Genomic DNA, 20,461 nt, shown 5'->3' with positions numbered 1-20,461 from the left:
CCTCAAGACCTGTACCATACTGGTAATGACAAGCCTGGCCTGAGAACAGCTATGTGCAGACAAAGCAACCACGCTTTACTGGCTGATAAGCTCCGGAAGGTTCATATGTCTTGACTGATTTCAGTAAGCAGTCAGTCGTATTCAAGGGTGCATGATGTAAGTTTTGTCTCTGTTTATTTAAATATCCATAGATAGGTTATGATTGCTGTATCATCCTGAAGAGATAACGGTCATCAGGCTCATGAATGAGCGGTGGTGCAGCATAGTATATTGTCTTAAACATGGATTAAGCTACAATATAGTAAGATGGAAAAGTGATAGATTATACTATAAATGCAATAGAATAAAGTGAGGGGTCGTGAGTTACAACAATAAAGCTACAGCAATACGGGATATGTTTTTTAGAAATTGATATAGTCTACTACACAACAGGGTATATTATGGATGCATAACAATATATTTGATTTATTTGAGTATAGTATGAGTAGTAAATAGATTATGCACTCAGAGGAGGAGAAGCAAAGAGAGGAGGGGGAGAGAAGGAAGACAGCAGCCACCGTAACCGAGACTGCAGCCCAGCTATTAACAGTCTGATGTTGACACAACTATTTTCTACACTACAAAGATCTAAAACATTTTAAACTTACTTACTAAAACTAGTTGAAGAACTGCTTATTATCTTGAAAAACCACAGTTCACCCTCTCACCTGTATATATGTCCACATAAGTCATGTCATTACCAAAATGGTGGCAGCGTTGACGTGTGTCAAAAACACAATGTCTTTTCTTAGTATACGTGACGATTGCCATGACGACCTGTTTAGCAATGTGTATCCTGGTTTATTCGCTCCAAATCAGTGAAGAAAATTTGCATTTCCTCTTTTGTGTCATTTTCAAAGTTTGATTAAAATTCAGTTACATGGACACACCGCTAAGTTCTTCTTTCAGGTTTATGCGGCCTCCAATGTGGAGCTGATCACCAGGACCAGAACTGACCACCTGTCGGATCAGAACAAGAACAAGACAAAAGGTACATCAGCTGCTCTTTGACAACAAATGAGTTTTAGACACCATCAGTGTGTCGGTGCGTCACAGCTGCTGCTCTCTGTGCCGCTGTAACCTCCAGTTCAAGTGCCACGTCATGTCTGATAAAGGAGTCCCTGATGAGTAATCCCCCTCACCTGAACTCGATGAAATCACCCAGAGGCTCCCGCTAACAGCCCCAAATGTTTACTCGGTAGCTCTGTCTCGTTTTCTGGTTCAGATCATAAATGAAACAGGATTAGCAGGCTTGCCTCCCCGGACTGTCGCTGTCAGCTAGGATCAGCCATCACACACTCCTCTGTGAGCCGAGCTCCCCCAGGTCACAGTCCTCAACCACACTCTGCTAATATGCATGATGGAAGTGTGTGTGTGTGTGTGTGTGTGGGGGGGGGGGAATACACTGAGTCCTGATTGAGTGACCCACTCTATTTGCTGCTTTTCATCATTTTGTTTAAAAATGTCTGAGCAGGCCAGGATCTGTTGATAAAGCGCCTAAATACATACAGATACTCGACATCTAAAGCTCACCCCACTGATGTGGCATCACTTTTAACTCTCGTTCTGTCTCTGGGTAGAGGGGACAACCACAGCACCAGAAGAGCTCAACCCCATGCTAACAAGCTGGTAAAATTATCTTTATCTAAATCAAATGTAGCACTCTTTAAATGGGGCCTGGGTTCCTTAAAAAAGAAAAAAAAAACTTAGGTTCATCAAGGTGCTACATAATTAATCACATAATTGTTTGCTTGTGCAACAAACTCTTAAATTTGTAGTTTTTCACCCAAGGTTACTGTTATATCCTGAAATATCAGTGTGCTCCGCCCCAACTATATCCTTTGTCTTCTTGTGTTGATTTTGCTGGCACATTTGCACTACTGCCCCCTACTGGTCGGAGCCTGCACCTTACGAAGAGATGTAGTTTTTGACGTTTTCACAGAATGATTCAGTCACATTCTTGCTCCTGTTTAATTTACTCTCCAACTAGTTCAAAATCACCAACATCGTGGATCATGGAGCTCAGTTGTCTTGGACAACTGTTTTTACTGTGTGCGTGTGTGTGTGTGTGTGTGTGTGTGTGTGTGTGTGTGTGTGTGTGTGTGTGTGTGTGTGTGTGTGTGTGTGTGTGTGTGTGTGTGAGCAGGTGGGAAGACTCCGCTGCAGAACTTCCTTGGGATTGCTGAGCAACACATGGGCCCGAACAACGGGGTGAGTAGTGATGAATTATTTATGTGTATAGTGACTAAAACTGAACAAAAAAACTCAGATTGAATATGTATAAGCAGGTATTAACGCTGTTGATATCATACAACAGTATTATTCAGTCTTCCTAATTAAGGATCCTCTTAACTATCTGATTTGTCACTATCTTCTCCCCCTGATCAGAGGGGACGCTGACTGTGTCAACACAAGCGCATGCTTGCACAGTAAAACAATCACTCAGAGGCCCCAACCTGTTCTCAAATATTGATTATGTTTTTAATTTGTGTATGCTGGGAGTTTCTATGACTCATGCTTAGTATCTCCTCACTCTGCTCCCCTTCACTGTCGCCTCTTCTATTCACAACATTGCAAAAGCCTTTTTTTGGGGGGGTTTGACGCACACAAAGGTACATTTTGGAACAATGAAGTCTGTTATGACTTTGACTGAATGTTTTTGATGAGGGTTTAAAGCATTCAACATCTGCAACTAGAAGCAAATGCAGTAATTTATTAAGGATAGTAACTCATGGTGCAATATGCAGTATTCATCTCTTCTCCTCTTATTTTATTATATTCTGCCTCCTCTCTGCAGGCCCTGGTAACTCAGATGTCATCTCCTGCCGTTACCAATCCCGCAGCACTGACGGCTGAAGAATACTTCAACCCAAGCTCGTCACCAACTCAGAGGGACATCGGCCACCCGTGCCAGCTCACCACCAAGACCCAGAGGTGACACAGACAGACAGGAGAACAAACAGGCAGCCATGCAAACAGTGAATTTGCCCTCTAAACCCACCGCCAAGTGCCAGAGCTGACAACCTGACAGGCCTGAAATAGACAACTACACACACACACACACACACACACACGCACACACACACACACACACACACAAACAGCCGTCCATTACAACTGAGCTCCATGATCCTGAGGTGAAAGACAGTGGGACTCCCTCTCTCACACCTCTGCCTTGGTAACTCACAATACATCAACTTTACATGAAAAAGCAAAACAGCAGTAATTTTCCTCCTCTCTGTGCTAATATGACCATCATGTCATGTTGTTTAACGTATTCATGTGGATCCACATGTTGACCCTCAGTGGCTTAAACCACACCCTGATCGAAATACCCATCTATCCATCCATCCATTCATCCATCTATCCATCCATCCGTTTTTGTCTGCTTATTCTGTTAAGGGTCGCGGGGTGGGGGGGTGGGGGGCTGGAGCCTATCCCAGCGGCTTTCGGGCAAGAGGCGGGGTTCACCCTGGATGGGTCACCAATCCATCACAGGGCCAACACATACAGACAGACAACCATTCACACTCACAGTCACACCTACGGTCAATTTAGAGTATCAATCAGCCTCGTCCCCTCTTGATGTCTTGATGCAGACTCCACACAGAAAGATCCTGTGCCCGAGCCAGGACTGGAACCTAGAACCTTCTTGCTGTGAGGCAACAGTGCTGACCACTGCAGAAGCTGGAGTTTTGCAGGATATTATGAAGTATTTAAAATTTTGGAAATAAGCAAAATATTTTATCATCAGAAATTTAGACAAACTTTTTGGACATGATTTCTTTTTAATTGGAACTAAATATTTAAGTGCCAGATTTAATGAATTCAAATGAAAGTTAATTGACCCCCCAGAAGACTGTGGACCCCACTTTGAGACTCCGGATTTAGTAATCAGTTTCACTCCACCAGCATTTAATGAAAAGTGTCCGGAGATCCTGGATGAAGTCTGCAGAGTCGCCTCTCAGCGTCATGTTCATTATCGGGCAAGTTAAAATGTTGCCATTGATTGGCCTCAATTTGAACACGAGTCCGCAGCTCGTGGACAGTCATTGTTAGCAGATGCAATCGATGTCTTTGTGTACTTCTGCCAGAGGAATGAATGAGGATGTAAATTGCTGCAATTATACTGATGTCAGGGTTGTGTTTTGTAATATTCATCAGCGACCTCTTCCCTTGTCCCTTATCAGCATCTTCAGAGAGTTTGTGTGACTTTGTGTCTTTTTCTATTTCCAGATTTAAAGCAAAGCTGTGGCTGTGTGAGTCCCATCCTCTGTCACTGGCAGAACAAGTGGCACCTATCATCGATCTCATGGCGATCTCAAACGCTTTGTTCGCGAAGCTGCGTGACTTCATCACTCTACGTTTACCGCCTGGCTTCCCTGTCAAGATCGGTGAGGTTTGAGAAAGGGAGATGGATGAAAGAATAGAGTATAAAATCATTATGTTTAAATAACAAGGCATGCCAGATAGTGACAAATTAATAAATAGATAAAAATGGATGACAGAAAAGGTCATTAACTGGATGACAGACAAATGTGACCGATGATGATTTATATCAAAATGTCATTTTCATCTCATCCCCACAGAGATTCCTCTCTACCACATCCTGAACGCCAGGATCACCTTCAGCAATCTGAACGGCTGTGAGGAAGGGACAGGTGTCCGTGCTGACAGCGAAGTAGTGGTGGAGGGGGATGGACAGAGGGAGACACAGAGGACAGAGACCCCCTCTCCTGGCAGTGACTCGTCCAGCGTCTCCAGCTCCAGCTCCACCAGTGAGTACACTCCTGCTACCATGTGCATTGGCTTCATCGGTTGACCACATGAATTATATCCACCCACGGGGGGGGGGACTTCAGCCATGCAGGAGATAACGTTTTCTGTAGTGTTGTGCATACTGGCTTTACTTTACTGAAGGTTGCAGACATGAAAATGCACACAGTGGAGAAGTGAGAATCACCTTCTACAACCCTCTGTCACTCTTGATTTTTCTTCCTCCCACACCTTCCCTGCTCTCGTCCTTTGCCTCTGCTGTGTGTGCAGTGTCGTGTCGAGCAGGAGAGATTCCCCCATGTGTGTTTGAGCCCCCGCCTGGATACACCATGCTAGGGGGCAAGCAGAGAGACAGCATGAGGGAGGAGGAGGAGGACCTGCTGCAGTTCGCTATACAACAGAGTCTGCTGGAGGCCGGCTCGGAATATGATCAGGTGATGTGACTGTGATGCTCCTGAACTGTTAAAAAGCAGCTGTTAAACATCTAAAAATAAGACAATCACACTTCCTGTTGCTACCCCTGTTAAGGTTTCCTTCATTGCACTGCCAGCATTAGCTCTTCATGATAAAAGACAAAAGCAGCATGTCCCAGACTGAAGGTCCATTCCTGCAGGCATCAACTAAACTCTGTTGTTGTGTTACACTTGTAAAATACTTAATAGGCCCCGATTTCAAGATTCAAAAGGTCATCTAGTCAACTCGTTACGTCCATGTGCGACACACTTTACAAATTACAGCAATAGACTCACGCACGGAAGTATAAAAAATGTCCAAATAAAAACAATCAATAGTGAAGTAAGATCAATAAAGAGGATGAATAGCTTGTGAGGTGTGGAGCCCAGACCCATTCTATCAACAGTGCCTGGAGACAGGTGCTGTTTTGAAATCCCTGAGATCCTGGATGTGATAGTCCTTGGCCTTCTTCCAGAGGTGCACAGGGAGACATATAAATAGCTGCGATGAGACAGGTCAGAGAACATCTCGTAGTTGTTTAGTTCGGAAACAGGAGGAGAATGTTGAAGAGACAAGGAAGAACTCGGTCGGCCCTGTCCAGACCGGTTGTTCTGCCTCTACAAAGAGTGATGAGGAAGGTAATTACAGTTCCGAAGCAGGACAGCCATTAAAGACGCTGAACATTTTACCCAATTAACCCACAGAACTCCTCAGCTTCTGAAACATACCACTAGATTCACTCTCTGTCCAGCAGCATCAGTGACAGGTCAAATGGGAAACCTGATTTGCATAAAGTAAAAAGGGTCATCATCAGAAACACACCTCGTTTTTGTCACACAGGCACACACTGGTTTGTCACTGTGGTCACTCTTCTCAGCTCTTATATGATCCAAAAATGCCCATTTTTAACACTATAAGTGAAAACTGTTATAAACATCTATACCGGTATTCTAGGATAGAGTAACAAAATAAAAGCCTCGAGGGAGGGAGGATGCTGTTGTTTGCATCTGTGTGTGTGTTCATTTCCTGTGCTTGTGTTGTGACTTCCTGTGCTACCTCCTCTAGGTGACCATCTGGGAGGCTCTGACCAATAGCAAGCCAGGAACACACCCCCTGTCATGTGACCCGAGTCGCATGGAGAGGTCAGACTTAATGAAAATCACATCTTCTCCTTCTGTCGTCTTTATATTAACCCTTTGCTTGCGTTACTTTTTCATTTTACTCACACTTCCTATTCCTTCATTCATCGATCCAGACATCGATTATCATTAAGAGAAGCTAACATTATTTTAACTGAAAAACTCCACAGCTGATGTCCCCTCACCCGAGTTGACTCTCACTTCCTCTCAATCTCTTATGTATTGTTCTTCTTTCCATGCTTTCCATCCCTGACTCACATCCTGTATTCCTGTCCCATCCTCTTCTATTCTCTTATCCGTCCTGCTATTCTCCCCTCGTCTCCTATCTAATGGGCACTTGTGTATATTGGGGCGGGGGGGGGGGGGGGGTGACAGCTTCCTGCTTTCACAGCCGTTACTGCTGCTGTTGACTTAAACCTCTTATCTTCAGTCCGTGTTTTCTCTCCCCGTCTTCCTCTTTGGTAGAGGAGTGGATGGACACAGAGACGGAGCTGCTCCCACTTTCCTCTGTTTGACACAATCTTGCAGCGCTAAAGTTACTCATCTGGTTGGAATGTTACAGGAAACTGATTAATAAAACTGCTAAAAACATTGTACCGTGTGAAAACCTAGGACGTGGACTGATAAAATCTATCAATATCTAAAATTTAAGTAAAAATCATGAAAACATCTTGCTATTCATATATAACTAGTTAGCAAACGTTCTTAGAGCTATTATCGTTTTGTTATCACTTGCATTATAATACTTCAGACATAACAATCGAGCAGAGGGCTGCTATTATCTATTAGTTCACTTCGCAGAAGAGGATCGTGGCTCTGAAAAGATAGTCCTAGAAATTTGCTGTTTTATCAAGATTTTATCTGATTTACTCATTCGCTCTGGTCATAATTGCTACAGCCACAATAATGCATCCGTCACTTAGACCTAAATATATGTTGTTAATAGGAACAGCAGGGCTCGGCCATCTCAAATCTATGCTCCAGAGGACAATTGCTAACTGCAGTTTAATGATCTGATAACGCCCGACTGAGGAACATGCCACCTTTTTTGGGAAATACGCTTATTTGCCATCCCCTCCAGAGGCAGTTAAGAAGATGGAAACCATCCTCTCCTCTGTGCTCTAATAGGGAGCTGAGACCCAGAGAGACCTGCTGACTGCTAGTTAGCTTAGCAGAATGAAGGGAGGTTGATGGGGAGGTTTAGCATATCTCAGTAAAATGCACACATCAGTCTGTGCCTGCATGCAAGTACTATGTGCATTAAATTTTTAAACTGAGACCTTGTAGCTTTAGGATCAGATCCATAGTCGGAACTACTTTCCTCCTGGGCGCAGGGATTTCATCAAGCAAATCAAAACCTCCACTGTAAATTCAGCCAAATAACAACAAGAAGAGTGTTGGCTAATCGTGGCTGAACCGGAGGAAAGAGGATGATGACTTCTGGGTAAACCTGAAGCTCTGATCTGTTTGATGATCTTCGATAGAGCTATGCTCACACTTCCCATCCACAGCAATTCATTTTGGTGAGCTGACTGGCAATCAGCCCTTTTCTGTGGGTCTCAGCTTCCTGATGCGTGCACAGAGGAGAGAATGTATGTGTCTTCTTGTTCTGGGGAGGAATCATTATCTTATGTAACGATTTTCATATTATTCTTATTAAGTCCATGGAACCTATCGATTAAATAATGATAGACACTAATAAATAATTAGAATCAATATTTGAGATTTTTGAGTGTAGATGCTCCGCTATGCTCCCCAGCTAGTTGCTAACTTTGTCTGTGCGCTGTATAGATAGTGTAAAATGGGTTTATCATTCAGAAAGAAAGAGAAAAGAAAAAAAAGGCTGTCTACTGCTTCTGGAAAGGGAGGTTGATGGAGTCGATGAGAGTGAACCCAAAAACACTTAAGTTGTGTCCCATAAAATCTCAACAATAATTTGAGACAATATAAAGCTCCATAAAGCTGCCAAGGACTGCTGCTGGTCATAAATGCCTGCGGCTTTCATCACGACGAGCGACCCTTTTCAAATGACACAGCTATTCGACCCAAAGTCGATATAAAAATGTACCAACATGTAGTCCTTCTCTCTCACCAGAGTCCCCCAGCACAAGCCCCACCCAACCTCGAGCCTTGGCTCCACCCCCTCCAAGAAGCCACAGACCACCTGCAGCTACAACGAGCAGCTTCGGATCGCCATGGAAATCTCAGCTCGGGAGCAAGAAGAGGCAGAGCTTAGACGGCAGCAGGAGGAGGAGGAGCTACAGCACATCATTCAGCTGTCACTCATGGAGAAATGAGAGTTGAGTGGGCCAGTAGGGGGGCATAAAGGGAGGGGTCTGGATGGAGGATATGTGGAAAAAGGGGCAGTGTTGTTTACTTTAAATCCTTAAGCACACTTTTTAGGGATTGGAATTCCAAATAAGTGAAGTAGTTTGGGACTCCCTAGCCAGACTTTTCCCATGAAGCCATAGGGTGATGGCAACCGCCAGAGAGGGATGTCACTCCCCTCCTCCTGGTGCCACATGGTTCTTCTTGACCAGTTTACAACCAACAATACATCTAATACAAGTTTAGCGGGAAGCCTCCGTGGTTGAGTGTTGATGTGATGAGTGATTTCTTCTGCAGGTGTGTTTGTGTGTGTGTGTGTGTGTGTGTGTGTGTGTGTGTGTGTGTGTGTGTGTGTGTGTGTGTGTGTATGTGTTTCAAAACCAGCTCTCTGCACAGGGGTCAACAAATCTCTCCTGAAACTGTGTTGGGCCAACTTTCTATTCCAGCACCAACACATGCGCACTGAGTCCTTTTTACCACCAAGTTGTGGTTTTCAGTCTTTACTGTGATGTTTAAAAAGGGTCAGAAGGGAAAAAAGGAAACCTTCTCAATAAAGGTTGAATTGAATGTAAAAAAAAAAAAAAAAATCAAATCAGACTTCCCCAAGACTTTCTTTAAAAGAAAACTAGTATGTTTCCTTTTTTAAAAATTATTATTATTTGCACAAAATCCAGATGTACTGTACTTAGCTTGTGGTTGGATCACATACATGACTGTGAATGGATGTAGATGATGATGATGCATTGTGAGCACAAATGAAAGTGGTCCGTTCTTGTGTACTAATATGACCTAAGGAGATGTGTGTAATACAAAAAAAAAAATAAAGGGAAAATACTTTTGGTTTGTAAGTGGGTTAAGGAACAGAAATGAAAGAGGTTTCCTGCATTTATCACCTTACATATGTATAGTCACAGTGTGCGTGCGTGTGTGCGTGCGTGTGTGCGTGTGCCTGTGTGTACGCGTGCTGTACTTCTGCACTTGCGCCAGGTTGATTTTATCCAAGTTCAGTCTGGCAAACTGCAATATCAGACCTGAGTCTCTGAGGGAAGACCCCGGAAGAAATCGCTGCGGATGCTACTGACAGTAATTTGAACTTGTTATTGCATCGTGACAGCATGTTTACTGCCTGACTGAACATGCCGAAAACAAAATTGAGAGTAAGATTTCACACCCAAAACTAACAAACATGGAATTGTAACATCTTCAAGATCCTAAAATAGTCCTCATGGTTTTAAGATAAGTTAATATTGTCAGACTCGAGGTTCGCCAAACACACCGGGAAGGACAGGGACGGTCTGTTTAATAAAAATTTTTATTCATTTTTTTTAATTATTAATCGATTTTTGTTTGTTTTTTCGATATCAGCACAAACCGAGGAGAGACCTCTGTAACTCATCATCAAGTTTGCCTGGTTGATAAGAAAATGATTCTGTTTTTTACTTCAAAAAAGCTGTTGCTGATTTTCTGAAAGAGGCGCTGTTTTCACGGACAATGCCGGATGATTCGAATAAAGAAAGATCTTTTGGAACAGTAATGTGGTGAGTTTTTTTTTTTCCTTCATATAAATCCCTTGACCCAGCACTGAGTTTTGTTTTTGTTTTTTCTATTAATGTTAGCCTCCTCTTGAATGAAGGACATTGACGAAAGCAATCTAGTTTCTCACATCAGGAGCGTCCTCCGTCATCATCATCATCATCTTCATCCCTGTGACATGGTTTCCCAGCAGCACAGCCAGATCTAAGGGAGGGGGGTATTTAAGGAAAAGCTTAAGAGACTCTTGAGAGAAACCACCCAGGCTGCTCTCTGCTCTGGTGGTGTGTGAGAGAAAGAAATCCTTTTCTCTGTGAATTAGCAGTGTTTAACTTACAGCCTAACTCAGCTATACATTATGAGTAACATCAGGACTGCAGGCATGTGTGAAGTGAACATGTAAAGAGCCACTGATGTAAAACTGGTGTTTGTGGGAGAGAAGCATCCAGGCACAGCAGCTCATGATAGTTTGAAAAATGAACCTTAACACAGAAAATCATTTAAAAAGAATAACCATGTGGAGCCTGTGATGTCTATCTCCTTTAGCCTCTTAAAGGTCCTCTAATGTCATTCTTCCTCAGTCAGTGCAGACTGATTTGTGAGAGTGAGTGTGTCTCAGCAGGGGCCCCCGGTGGCCTACATCTCAGCATTTAATTACCCACATGAAACAGTAGGTAAAATGTCAGCCTGAAATAAGCTGCTCCAAGGACTGACGGAGACTGTCCCCCGAGGAGTCTGAGCTCGATTTGAGCAAAGACTCACTTTTGCAGTGGCTATTTGTTTGATTTTGTTTAGTTTTAATTTCAGTACATATTTTCACCTGCTTTCCTCTCCGGAGCTCAACACGACTTTCGAGGTGAAGTTCTTTGCCTGACCAGAAGATGGCAATAATGAGTAGAAAGGTGAATGAAGAAAAATGCCACTCCAGTTGATAGAAACCCACCATATTCATTTATTACCACTAAAGCACTGAATAAAAAAACATGTATTCAACATATCAGCTTTGTCCTGGTTCAATTAAAATCTTGATAAAGGCGCATCTGTCCCAAAAATAATGCACATGGAGACCATCTCGTCTCCACTAAGATCAGTGCAAAAAGAAGGCTCCTCTGGGGTAAGAAACAGATATCAAATAATGAAAATGATCAAAACAGTAAAGTGCATGTTTTGAGAAAAAAAGCCCCTTTTCTTGTAGTTTTATAAACTTTTGCACAGGCAGCGAGGTTCACACGCTGAAAACAAACTCAGGAAAACAAAGGAGGACCCAGACATGGAGTGCATAATGAGTGCACAGGTTCAGTCTCTGCTTGCACATTCATAGTTCATCACTGTACATAGAAACCTGAACTTCAGTTGAAAAACATCCAGTGGTTTACATGCAAACACATATTCACCATTCACTGCTAACACACATACACACGCACACGCACGCACACACACTGAGGTTACGAAGGGTCTACAGTTTACGTGCTACTCGTTCATACACATCATGCAGCGTCTGTCCAGTCGTGTCCGCTCCAGTCCATCAGTGAGGTTACATGGTGTTGTATAGCACAGTGACGGCTCGCTGCTTTTTCTCAGCAGATGCTTTTCGAGAACGTCTCGACGAGTGACCCCTCCCCTGCTGACGCGAGGATGTAGTGAACGCACTGCACCCGCTGCCGTCTGGCTCCTCCCTCTCACCAGTCTCCTCTTTCGGAGGATGGTGAGGGGTGGGGATGAAGCCGAGGGGCGGTGGGGAGGAAGGGCCATCAAGAGTCAAACTTGTCTTTTCAATGTTTTGAGTCAACACCTTCTTCTTCTTCCAGGTGTCGTCCGGGTGAGTTGGAGACTCAGCAAAACAGTCATGACAGTGTGAGGATGTTTTCCTGATGTGTGGCTTCAGGTCCAGGTCGCTGAGGTCATTGGCTGACAGTTCTAGACAGTCCAGCTTAGCCAAGGAGGCGGACCTCTTCATGAGAGAAGGGGGGGTGAGCCCTGCCTGGCGCATACGAGCCTCCAGCTCAGTGACTCTGTGCCATCCTGCCGGCTCCAGGAAACTCTTCTCCTCTTGTCTGTGCCTGAGCCACTGGCTCCCCAGATCTTGAGGGCTTGGTTCAAGACACAGTCCCCTACAATGTCCTGGTTCTGTATCCATCACCTCTCTCAGCTCCAGAGGCTGTCCAACATGCTGGTCTAGGCTTGCGAGTTGCTCCAGGCTGACCCCCTCATGGAGGAACGCCTGCAGCTCTCTTAGCGTCTGCTGAATCCTCTCCAGTTCCTGGCTGCCACGAGCCAGCCTGCTTTGGGCATCACAACTGGGGCCACACACACCCTGCCTGCCCTGGGAGCTGGACTCTAATATCTCATCGGTGTCTGACTCCTGGACCGTCACCCCATCCAGACTAATTGGGTGTGAACAGGACCGGGGCTGAGTCTGACACTGCTTGCTTCGGCTGGGGCGCTCACCTTGTCTTTGGGGGGGGGCTGAGGTATCAAGAGATGCTTCTGTTTGACACTCTGATGTCAGTCCTGATGTCTGGGTTTGTGTAAGCTTATGGCTTTCGAGAGATGTGCGCACTGTCATCGGATCAGCACCAGAGACTTGGCTGGTACTTAAGTTAGGAAGGCATGAAGGGTTGGAGAGGTTGTCGGTGCCTGAGCAGTTGACTCTTTGAAACTCTGCATGCTTCTCTCTGTCTTTGGACTTTGTGTTTTCTCCCTGAGTGAGCCGTTGATCTGTGGAGTGCTGAGGGGAGCGAAGGGGAGGGTGTTCAGTAACGGGGGAGTGCAGCGGGGAGCGCTGTGACGCCACCATCTCTATTTCCAGTCTCAGCTTCTGTTCCAGCTGCTCCGTGGCCCGTCGCACTGAGCCCGCCGGCCAGTCGCATTGCAGCACGGATGGGGACTGCTGGGGCGGCGGCGGAGTTATAGAGCCGCGTGTAACTTCAGTCTCTGACTCTTCTTGATGTTCAGGTCGAAGGAGCGGAAGGCTTTGGGAGGATGGAGGGAGAAATGATGATGATGAAGAAGAGTGAGTCACAAGGCAAGAGGGTGGGTGGCTTATGGCTTCAATCTCAGTGACAATATGGCGCACTGATATGCCGTTGTCAAGGTGAGGGCTTCCTTTATCGTTGCTGCCTTCAGACGGTGGAGACGACTGAGAAAAAGGACAGACAGTTTTAGTCTTTTCTGCAGCAACAGCATTCATTCTTTGCCTTGTCAGACATAAAACACCAGAAAATTGGAACCCCAATGAATGTTGACTGTTAAACCTCTTTTCATAGCTTGATTGTTATCTCTTCTATCAGTAGGTGTCACTATGGTCAATACAGATTGAGGACATTTAAGCGTAAAGGACTCTTTTTCACTTCAGTCCTCTAAGACAAAATCTGAAAACTGAGCTGCTATGTGCTGCTTCGGTCACATTTTACTGTGCTTGTATAAAATCCTGCTGCACAAATCAACATGGTAGCGACGGAACCCAACAGAGCAAATTTTGCACTAATCAGAAAAATGTAGCAGCGGGACTGAGAATGCTTTCATTCTGCCACGAGACTCTGTCAACAGCAAAAGTTAAGCAGTTTATCTGAATGATTCTGTACCTGAGTTGTCCCATTTTCACTCTCCTCTTCTTCCTTGACCTCTCGGGGGTCCTCGCTATCAACAGACATGGACCTGTGTTGAGCGTGCTCAGATAGTGTCCGTGCTCCACCATCTTGGGCCAAACCTAGAAATTTTTCTCGGGCGCTGAAGAAGTCAATGCTGTCTGAGCTGTGGTTGGACAAACCATCGGCGTCCCCGCGGCTGTCTAAGGCACTGCCAATCTGCAACTCACTGGGGTTGTTGTTGTCGTCGTTGGGACCAGAGGACAGGAGCTGCGGGACGGGACTAAGGGGACTGTGCCTGTCACTGGTTAGGTCTGACAGAGAGTGGTCTATAGAATCAGTGGAGTCCAAAGTGATGGGAGACACATCTTCTGAGCTGCTTTGCTCTGGAAAATTAAGAAGCAGTTCCATGTGTTTGTGTGCTGGGCTTGACAGCGGTGTGAGAGGTCCACTGTGAGCACGCCTCAGTTTAGGAGTTGGGGGTAGGATGTGGAGTGATGGGGGAGGGTGGGGAGCTGGAACAGGCACCGTAACAGCCACACTTGCTGCATTGTCCACTATTTCCTCTGGGACTACCTTGGCTGCTCTCGGTCTCGGTAGGGGAGGCCGGAGGGGGATGTCAGACTCTGATTTGACCTCTTGCTGAACTGGTGAGTCACACATGCCGTTTGAGTCACAGGTGGAATTCGCGGAGTCTTCAGGTTCAGCACCCAGTGCTTGTAGTACAGCCACACCCAAAAAGTGATGCAAAGAGGGGGAGGAATTGTTGTTGGTATGAGAGTCTGGGGACAGAGGTTTACACATGGACTCTGGACGATCTGAGAGGTCACTGTCCGAATGGGAGCGCCATAACTTATTGTGCCTTTGTTTGCTGCAGAACGAAGAAAATTCCATGAGCATTAAAAGGTCATTAAGATTGTGTGTATCGTGCAGACGCTTCAAACAGAGGAGTGTGAAAGCACACCTGGCTAGTAAGATTCCCTGATACTCCTCCAACTGTTTCATGAAGGAAGGGTTTGGTTTGGTGACGGCTCGTCTTTCTTTCACATAATCATAGGCGGTGTCTAACGTCCAGCCGTACTCCTTCATAGCGTAAGCGATGACCGTGGAGGCTGAGCGACTCACACCCATCTTGCAGTGAACCAGACACTTTGCACCGGCTTTCCTAAGAGAGAGAACATGATGACATTTAGCTGTTTGAAAACCCAACAAGAACTTCTGTTAGTGTGCATGAGTTCCAACCTACTTTGCTTTGGTGATGAACTTGTAGGTTTCATTCCAGTATTCCAGTAGGTTGGTGGCCTCCTCGTCATAGACCCTGATATTATGGTACTCAAACATGCCGGGGAAGAAATTGTCAATCTCCCTGGTCACATTCAGGATATAGCGCACTCTGCACAGAACACAAGAAGAGGCAAGAGAACTCGCTTACATTAATGGCATCTCCTAATTTACCAATGCAAAGGCTAAGCTAATACCTGCAAATGATAAAATGCACAATTTTAAAGTGCTACTTCACCAAAAAGGAGTGTTTTGTCACTGCAGCTTTACTTCTTTATTCCAAAATGCAGAAGTTTAGCTTGAAGCTAAATCATCCATTTACAAACACTGAAGCGCATCGTCCTGTATAATCCACATGTTCTCCATCCAGCCATGTGAAGGTTGTAGTTCATTTTAGCTGAAATCAAATAGTTGGTGGCTCACGCAGCTTACAGCTGGATAAAGAAACATGCAATATACCAGGTGATGTACTTGGGAGTTTGTAAATGGGCTTTTTCCCCCCACAGTTTTGCTGTTGTTTGTACTTGGTGGCTGTGTTGTGCCATTAACTTCACACACACACACACACACACACACACATATATATATATATATATATGATTTCTGCATTCCGAAGACACAAAGAAGCGATGCAGGAGGAACTCAAGTTATCTACATGTAAGAACCTGAAAGGAAGTAACACTTTTTGGGTGAAGTATAGCTTTAAGTGTGTGAAACGGATCCCAAAATATACACAGGGGACAAATCTCTTACCCACTGTTCTGCAGCTCCTCCAGGTTTGATGCGTTCCACTCAGAGCCCTGGGGAGACCACATGAAACCAGTCAGTATCAAGGTGTACACAAAGCGCTGGTTAAATGACTTTACTGGAATTAAAACCTCAACACAGCCACCAGGATTTTACTAAACTGTATAGAAGAAAAATAATGGGAGGTTCCCGGGGTGCTTACCAGGTAGACGTGTTCAAAAATTTCCGTGGGACTATCCATTTGTCTCAGGATGACAATCATCTCATTGTCTATGAACTCCTTAAACTCCCTCAGGTTGCACACCATCTGCATTTCCAGCTCAGTTCGGATCTGAGGAAAGAAAAACAACAGTTCAGGCAGGCAAGATGACTGCTGACGATGCGCTGAGATTCAAGGCTACATCTGTAGAATAGAAAGGAGATTACATTCACTTTTAGTAGAAATGTCACCCTGTTCACACAGCAGTGTGTTTGCCTCTCACCTCCTTACTGGTAACATTCTCCAGGTCTTTCTGCATCATGATCTCTCTGAGGCGCATCTTGATCAGGCTTTCTGTTCGCTTTCTCTCCGTGGGCCTGTTCATACAGACGCCTTTATTAAAACACATTCAGCACATTTTTTTCTCAAAAACACAAAGAGCCACCTTCACACTGGCGGTAAGGACACTTTTGGTCATTGATTCTTCTGACCTGAGTCTCAATGAGATTATTTGTTCTGCAAGAGAACTGCTACTTTGTCTGATTCTTGGAAACTGGCAAGTGTATCCCACGAGCAATGCGCAACAAAGTTCCCTTGTAGAATATGCCTGTTGTCATGCTCGGGTCTGTTTCTAACCACTCTGCTGAGGGGCGACGCATTTAGCCTTTGGACGTCACACTGATCCTACCAACAAGTGGCCTAATTACTTCTCGAGAGAGTGTCTTAGCTCTCCTTCTTCGAGGTCTAATTTTCTCCTGTTTGCTTCCTCGCTGTAATCATACATGGTGCAGCGAGTCTTCAGCCTCAAAGAGACCAGCGAGATGCACAGAGGTGTTTAACTTAAATTTGAATCTGTGTTGGGAAACTCAATATAAGCTTGTTTACTGACCCCAAGAGAAATGAGTTGACAGTTTTCAGAGAGCCCACTTGCCCCTGCCAACAATTTAGTCATCAACATCCAGTCACTCTCTAACTCCACAACATGCCCTAGCATGCCCACAGCCAGTCTGATGGACAGGCAGCTGGTCACACTCATAGACAGAGCGTTTCTTAAAAGGGCATGTGTGTATGACGACATGAGGAATGGTGATAAGGAGAAATTGTGTATCACTTCCTTGAAATGTTGACTGAGGACTAGCCAGCGGGAATTTAGATCATAAATCAAATGGACAACAAAAACATGCCAACATCGAGTACTTCCTGCTATCTCAACCTTTTGTCCAGCGGTTCTACAGTGAAATAAACTTCCCTGTCAACAAACACTGGCTGGTCACGAGGCCTTGCTAGTCACCCTGCGCAGAAGATAAATAAAGGGCTTTATGGTTCTGATGTGTGTGTTACAGCTCATAACGTGTGGGTGTCAATCTTAATAAGTGCACTCCAGTTTAAACACACCCCTTGCTAGGAAAGAGTGAAGTATTTTAGTTCCAAAGCAGACAGAAAACATATTTTCCTGATCAGGTACACGCAGCACAGGAGCTTTCCTCAAACCTCCTCCCTCCATCGTCTACCATCTCCTCCTGCCACCTGCTTCCGTCCATTTCACTGTTGGTCTACCTATCTGTCTGTCTGGATTCTATTTTCCCAAATGGAAATCAAGCCAGCTAAAGCTTCAGCTATTTTGGAAGCATGTATGTGTAAGGTAGAAAGACAGAAAGAGAACCTCCAAATAGGTAGTGAGGTGACACATGCCCAAACAGCAGCAGGGAGGGGAATTTCCTTGGTGTTAGTAAAGACATCCATCCAGCAGCCTGTCTCATTCCCTCTACTTCCTTATGGAGCTGTTGACAACTCTAACAAGAGATAAAGAACTCTTGTACGTGTGTATCAGCATGTGTCAAGTGGCAAATAGTTATGATCCTGTGCCTGCATACACACACAAGTGTCTGTATTGCTTCCAGTTACACGTGACCTCAGTTCAAGTGTCCAAAGCTCTTCTGAAGTCTGAGCGAAGGGTAATATTCACTGTTTGTCTGCATTTGAGTGGAGGTTGAGCAAAGTTGTTGTTAATATGTGACTGAGCACAACTTCTTTCTGACAACTGCTTTCTCTGAATATGCCTTACTGAGTACAAATGTGCACACACATCATTTACATGTTGCTAGACAGTAAATACACGTCACCAACTTTGGATCTACTTGAACTCCATTAACCTTGGTCTCGGTTCTCACGAAATAACCACAGTGAGTCACCCACACTTCCTCCACCCTTATCATAAACAGTGGAACACCCTAGGGTTCTTACTGCTGAGCCCTTCGATCTTCACACTCTTCAAACATGATTACAAACACACATCCATGCCTCTAACACCAAACCTGAATTTGCAAAAGATGCCACAATAGTCGGGATGCTATCATGTAATGAGGAGGCAGCCTGCATGCTTGAGGTGGACCATCTGGCCTTCATCACCTCCAATTCAAAGGAGACATTTATAGAGTCCAGGAGAATAAAAATGGTTCATCCTCTTTCATGTACATGGAAAAGTTGTGAAAAACCGAAAGTACCCTAAAGCCCTAAAGTCAAAAGGTAGACATGAACCTCTTACGCATCCCACCTAATTATGGACCAGCACACACCAGGCTGACACACACTTCCAACCTTAACATCTATCATCATAATTTTCAAGCTTAAAAGTATTCTAAGATACACTTAATACAAATGTTGAATAGCTGCCATCTATGTAGTTTGATTCCAAATAGGGTGATTTATGTGTTGTAACTACAGTGGAGCGATATCACACATATTTCATTGTGTATAGCGGCAATGAATATCTTCTTTCTTCCATTCTAAACGTCAATGTGATACAAATGTGTGTGCGAAGTTATTTCCAACATTTTGGTGAAATTTAGGGAATGAACACGTATGAAGTCCATGCCTAGTTAGCATAACATATTCAAATCATTTAGCATCACTGTTGTGGAGGGAGGTTTTCACTTCCTTTAAAAACCTGTTTTTGTGTACAAAATGTCAAAGGTTTAATTTCCCTTTCTAATTTTTTCCCATACAGAACAAAACGTGATGTTTATAATGGAGACCAGACAGTGAGTTAATTTCAAAAAATGTCTTGAGTGTGACGAACAGATTTGTGTGTTTGTGATTGTGTGTGTTTTCATGTGTCTGCTGCCCTCTTCCTCTACTCACAAGTCTGTAAAGAGAACTGGTGAATTGGCCCGATGGGACTCAACGTCCTGCATGGCGTTCCACTCATTGATGCAGAACTGGTTGGAAGAGATCCTGCTCTGGTAGTAGCTGACCCAGGTTAGGAAGAGGCTGCCTGGGTAGTAGTTATGGCAGCGGGCTACCTCGCATGCCTTGTGGAGTGACTGGAGGGCTGACCTGAGGCAGACAGACGGAAAGAAGAGGATTCATACTTCAAAGGTCGCCTCAAAGCAACTTGAACTTGACGGTGTACAATGACTACGAAGATGCTGCCACGATCAAAACGAAGAAAGAGAAACAGCAGACATAAGTTTGTATCCTGACATTGTTGTAGAGATAAAGGATGCTCACCACATCGCCTGGACTGAAACTGGCTTGAAAACATGAACCCTGTTCACCGTTGACACACTAAATCCACTGTTGAGAAAGAGAGATCGTTTATAGCTATAAATAACTTGTAGCATCACTGCTAAATAAGAACACAAAATGTCAACAAGTCAGTCAAGTAGTGAGTTGCCCCTGGGAGCAGAAGGAGAAGGTGGGGTTAGGTGTGGTGTCTTACCCGTCTCCATCCAAGTGGATCAAGGTGTCACTCCACAGAGGTAAAACCAGACCCACCGTACAGCAGCTGGCAGGAAGATGCAACAAGTTAAAAAAACAGAACAAAGACTTTGGATCACGTAAAGACACACAGGTCTGCTGTTGCTGTGGTACTGACCTATCAGAGGAGAAGAAGTCAATACCGAGCACAATACTCTCCTCTGTGTCCTGTCTGCCATTGGTGGAGACCACCACCATGTAGCGGGTAACCTGAGGGTATGCACTCTCCAGACGAACGGCCTTAAAGGAAAAGGAAGATGGATGAAAGGAGCAGAGAGAAATAAACATTCCTGGGTTCAGACTGGATCAAAATGTAGAGAGATCTGTGCGTGTGTGTGTGTAAATACTGAGTGTGATCATGCAGCATGCAACCAGGCAGGTAGTGTATGTTCACACAGTCAGACCATCAAAATTGGCTCTAGCCACCCAGCCAGCAGCACTGTCCAAGCAGCTGACCAACATAAAATAGCCAAGTTATTCTAGAATGCTTTGTCTTGCTCGCATTAATTTACTTTTACTAATTGGAAATAAATAAAGCTCATGAGTGTATAAGCCCGAGAGGGGACGCAGTTTTTATTAAAATGGCACAGTCACCATTTGGGTCTGTGTTCGTCAACCAGCAC

At 44.6% G+C, this 20,461-nt stretch overlaps 2 protein-coding genes across 3 annotated transcripts in view; one reads left to right on the top strand and one right to left on the bottom strand.

Moving 5' to 3' along the window:
• The window catches only part of ankrd13b (ankyrin repeat domain 13B), a 40,558-nt gene extending 30,289 nt beyond the window's left edge, over positions 1-10,269 (top strand). The window contains exons 8-15 of the mRNA XM_086215857.1: positions 949-1,030; positions 2,186-2,250; positions 2,837-2,973; positions 4,276-4,433; positions 4,629-4,817; positions 5,086-5,249; positions 6,334-6,410; positions 8,503-10,269. Of these exons, the coding sequence (XP_086071983.1) occupies positions 949-1,030; positions 2,186-2,250; positions 2,837-2,973; positions 4,276-4,433; positions 4,629-4,817; positions 5,086-5,249; positions 6,334-6,410; positions 8,503-8,704 (1,074 nt within the window). The 3' untranslated portion in view covers positions 8,705-10,269. The remainder of the gene's footprint in view (positions 1-948; positions 1,031-2,185; positions 2,251-2,836; positions 2,974-4,275; positions 4,434-4,628; positions 4,818-5,085; positions 5,250-6,333; positions 6,411-8,502) is intronic.
• Positions 10,270-11,202: 933 nt separating this feature from the next.
• ssh2a (slingshot protein phosphatase 2a) overlaps positions 11,203-20,461 on the bottom strand; it is a 29,824-nt gene continuing 20,565 nt past the window's right edge. For both annotated transcript variants that reach the window (XM_086215856.1, XM_086215855.1), the window contains 11 exons: positions 19,957-20,078; positions 19,801-19,866; positions 19,590-19,655; positions 19,221-19,415; positions 16,363-16,456; positions 16,083-16,211; positions 15,887-15,933; positions 15,099-15,245; positions 14,817-15,017; positions 13,850-14,723; positions 11,203-13,404 (listed from right to left, as the gene is read on the bottom strand). In XM_086215856.1, the coding sequence (XP_086071982.1) occupies positions 11,800-13,404; positions 13,850-14,723; positions 14,817-15,017; positions 15,099-15,245; positions 15,887-15,933; positions 16,083-16,211; positions 16,363-16,456; positions 19,221-19,415; positions 19,590-19,655; positions 19,801-19,866; positions 19,957-20,078 (3,546 nt within the window). In that variant the 3' untranslated portion in view covers positions 11,203-11,799. The remainder of the gene's footprint in view (positions 13,405-13,849; positions 14,724-14,816; positions 15,018-15,098; positions 15,246-15,886; positions 15,934-16,082; positions 16,212-16,362; positions 16,457-19,220; positions 19,416-19,589; positions 19,656-19,800; positions 19,867-19,956; positions 20,079-20,461) is intronic.

This window comes from Aulostomus chinensis, chromosome 10, assembly GCF_037954235.1.
Source record: "Aulostomus chinensis isolate RoL2024-O1b breed Wild chromosome 10, RoL_Achi_v1.0, whole genome shotgun sequence".
NCBI classification, from domain to species: Eukaryota; Metazoa; Chordata; class Actinopteri; order Syngnathiformes; family Aulostomidae; genus Aulostomus; species Aulostomus chinensis.
This window is presented reverse-complemented; position numbering and strand designations above follow the sequence as displayed.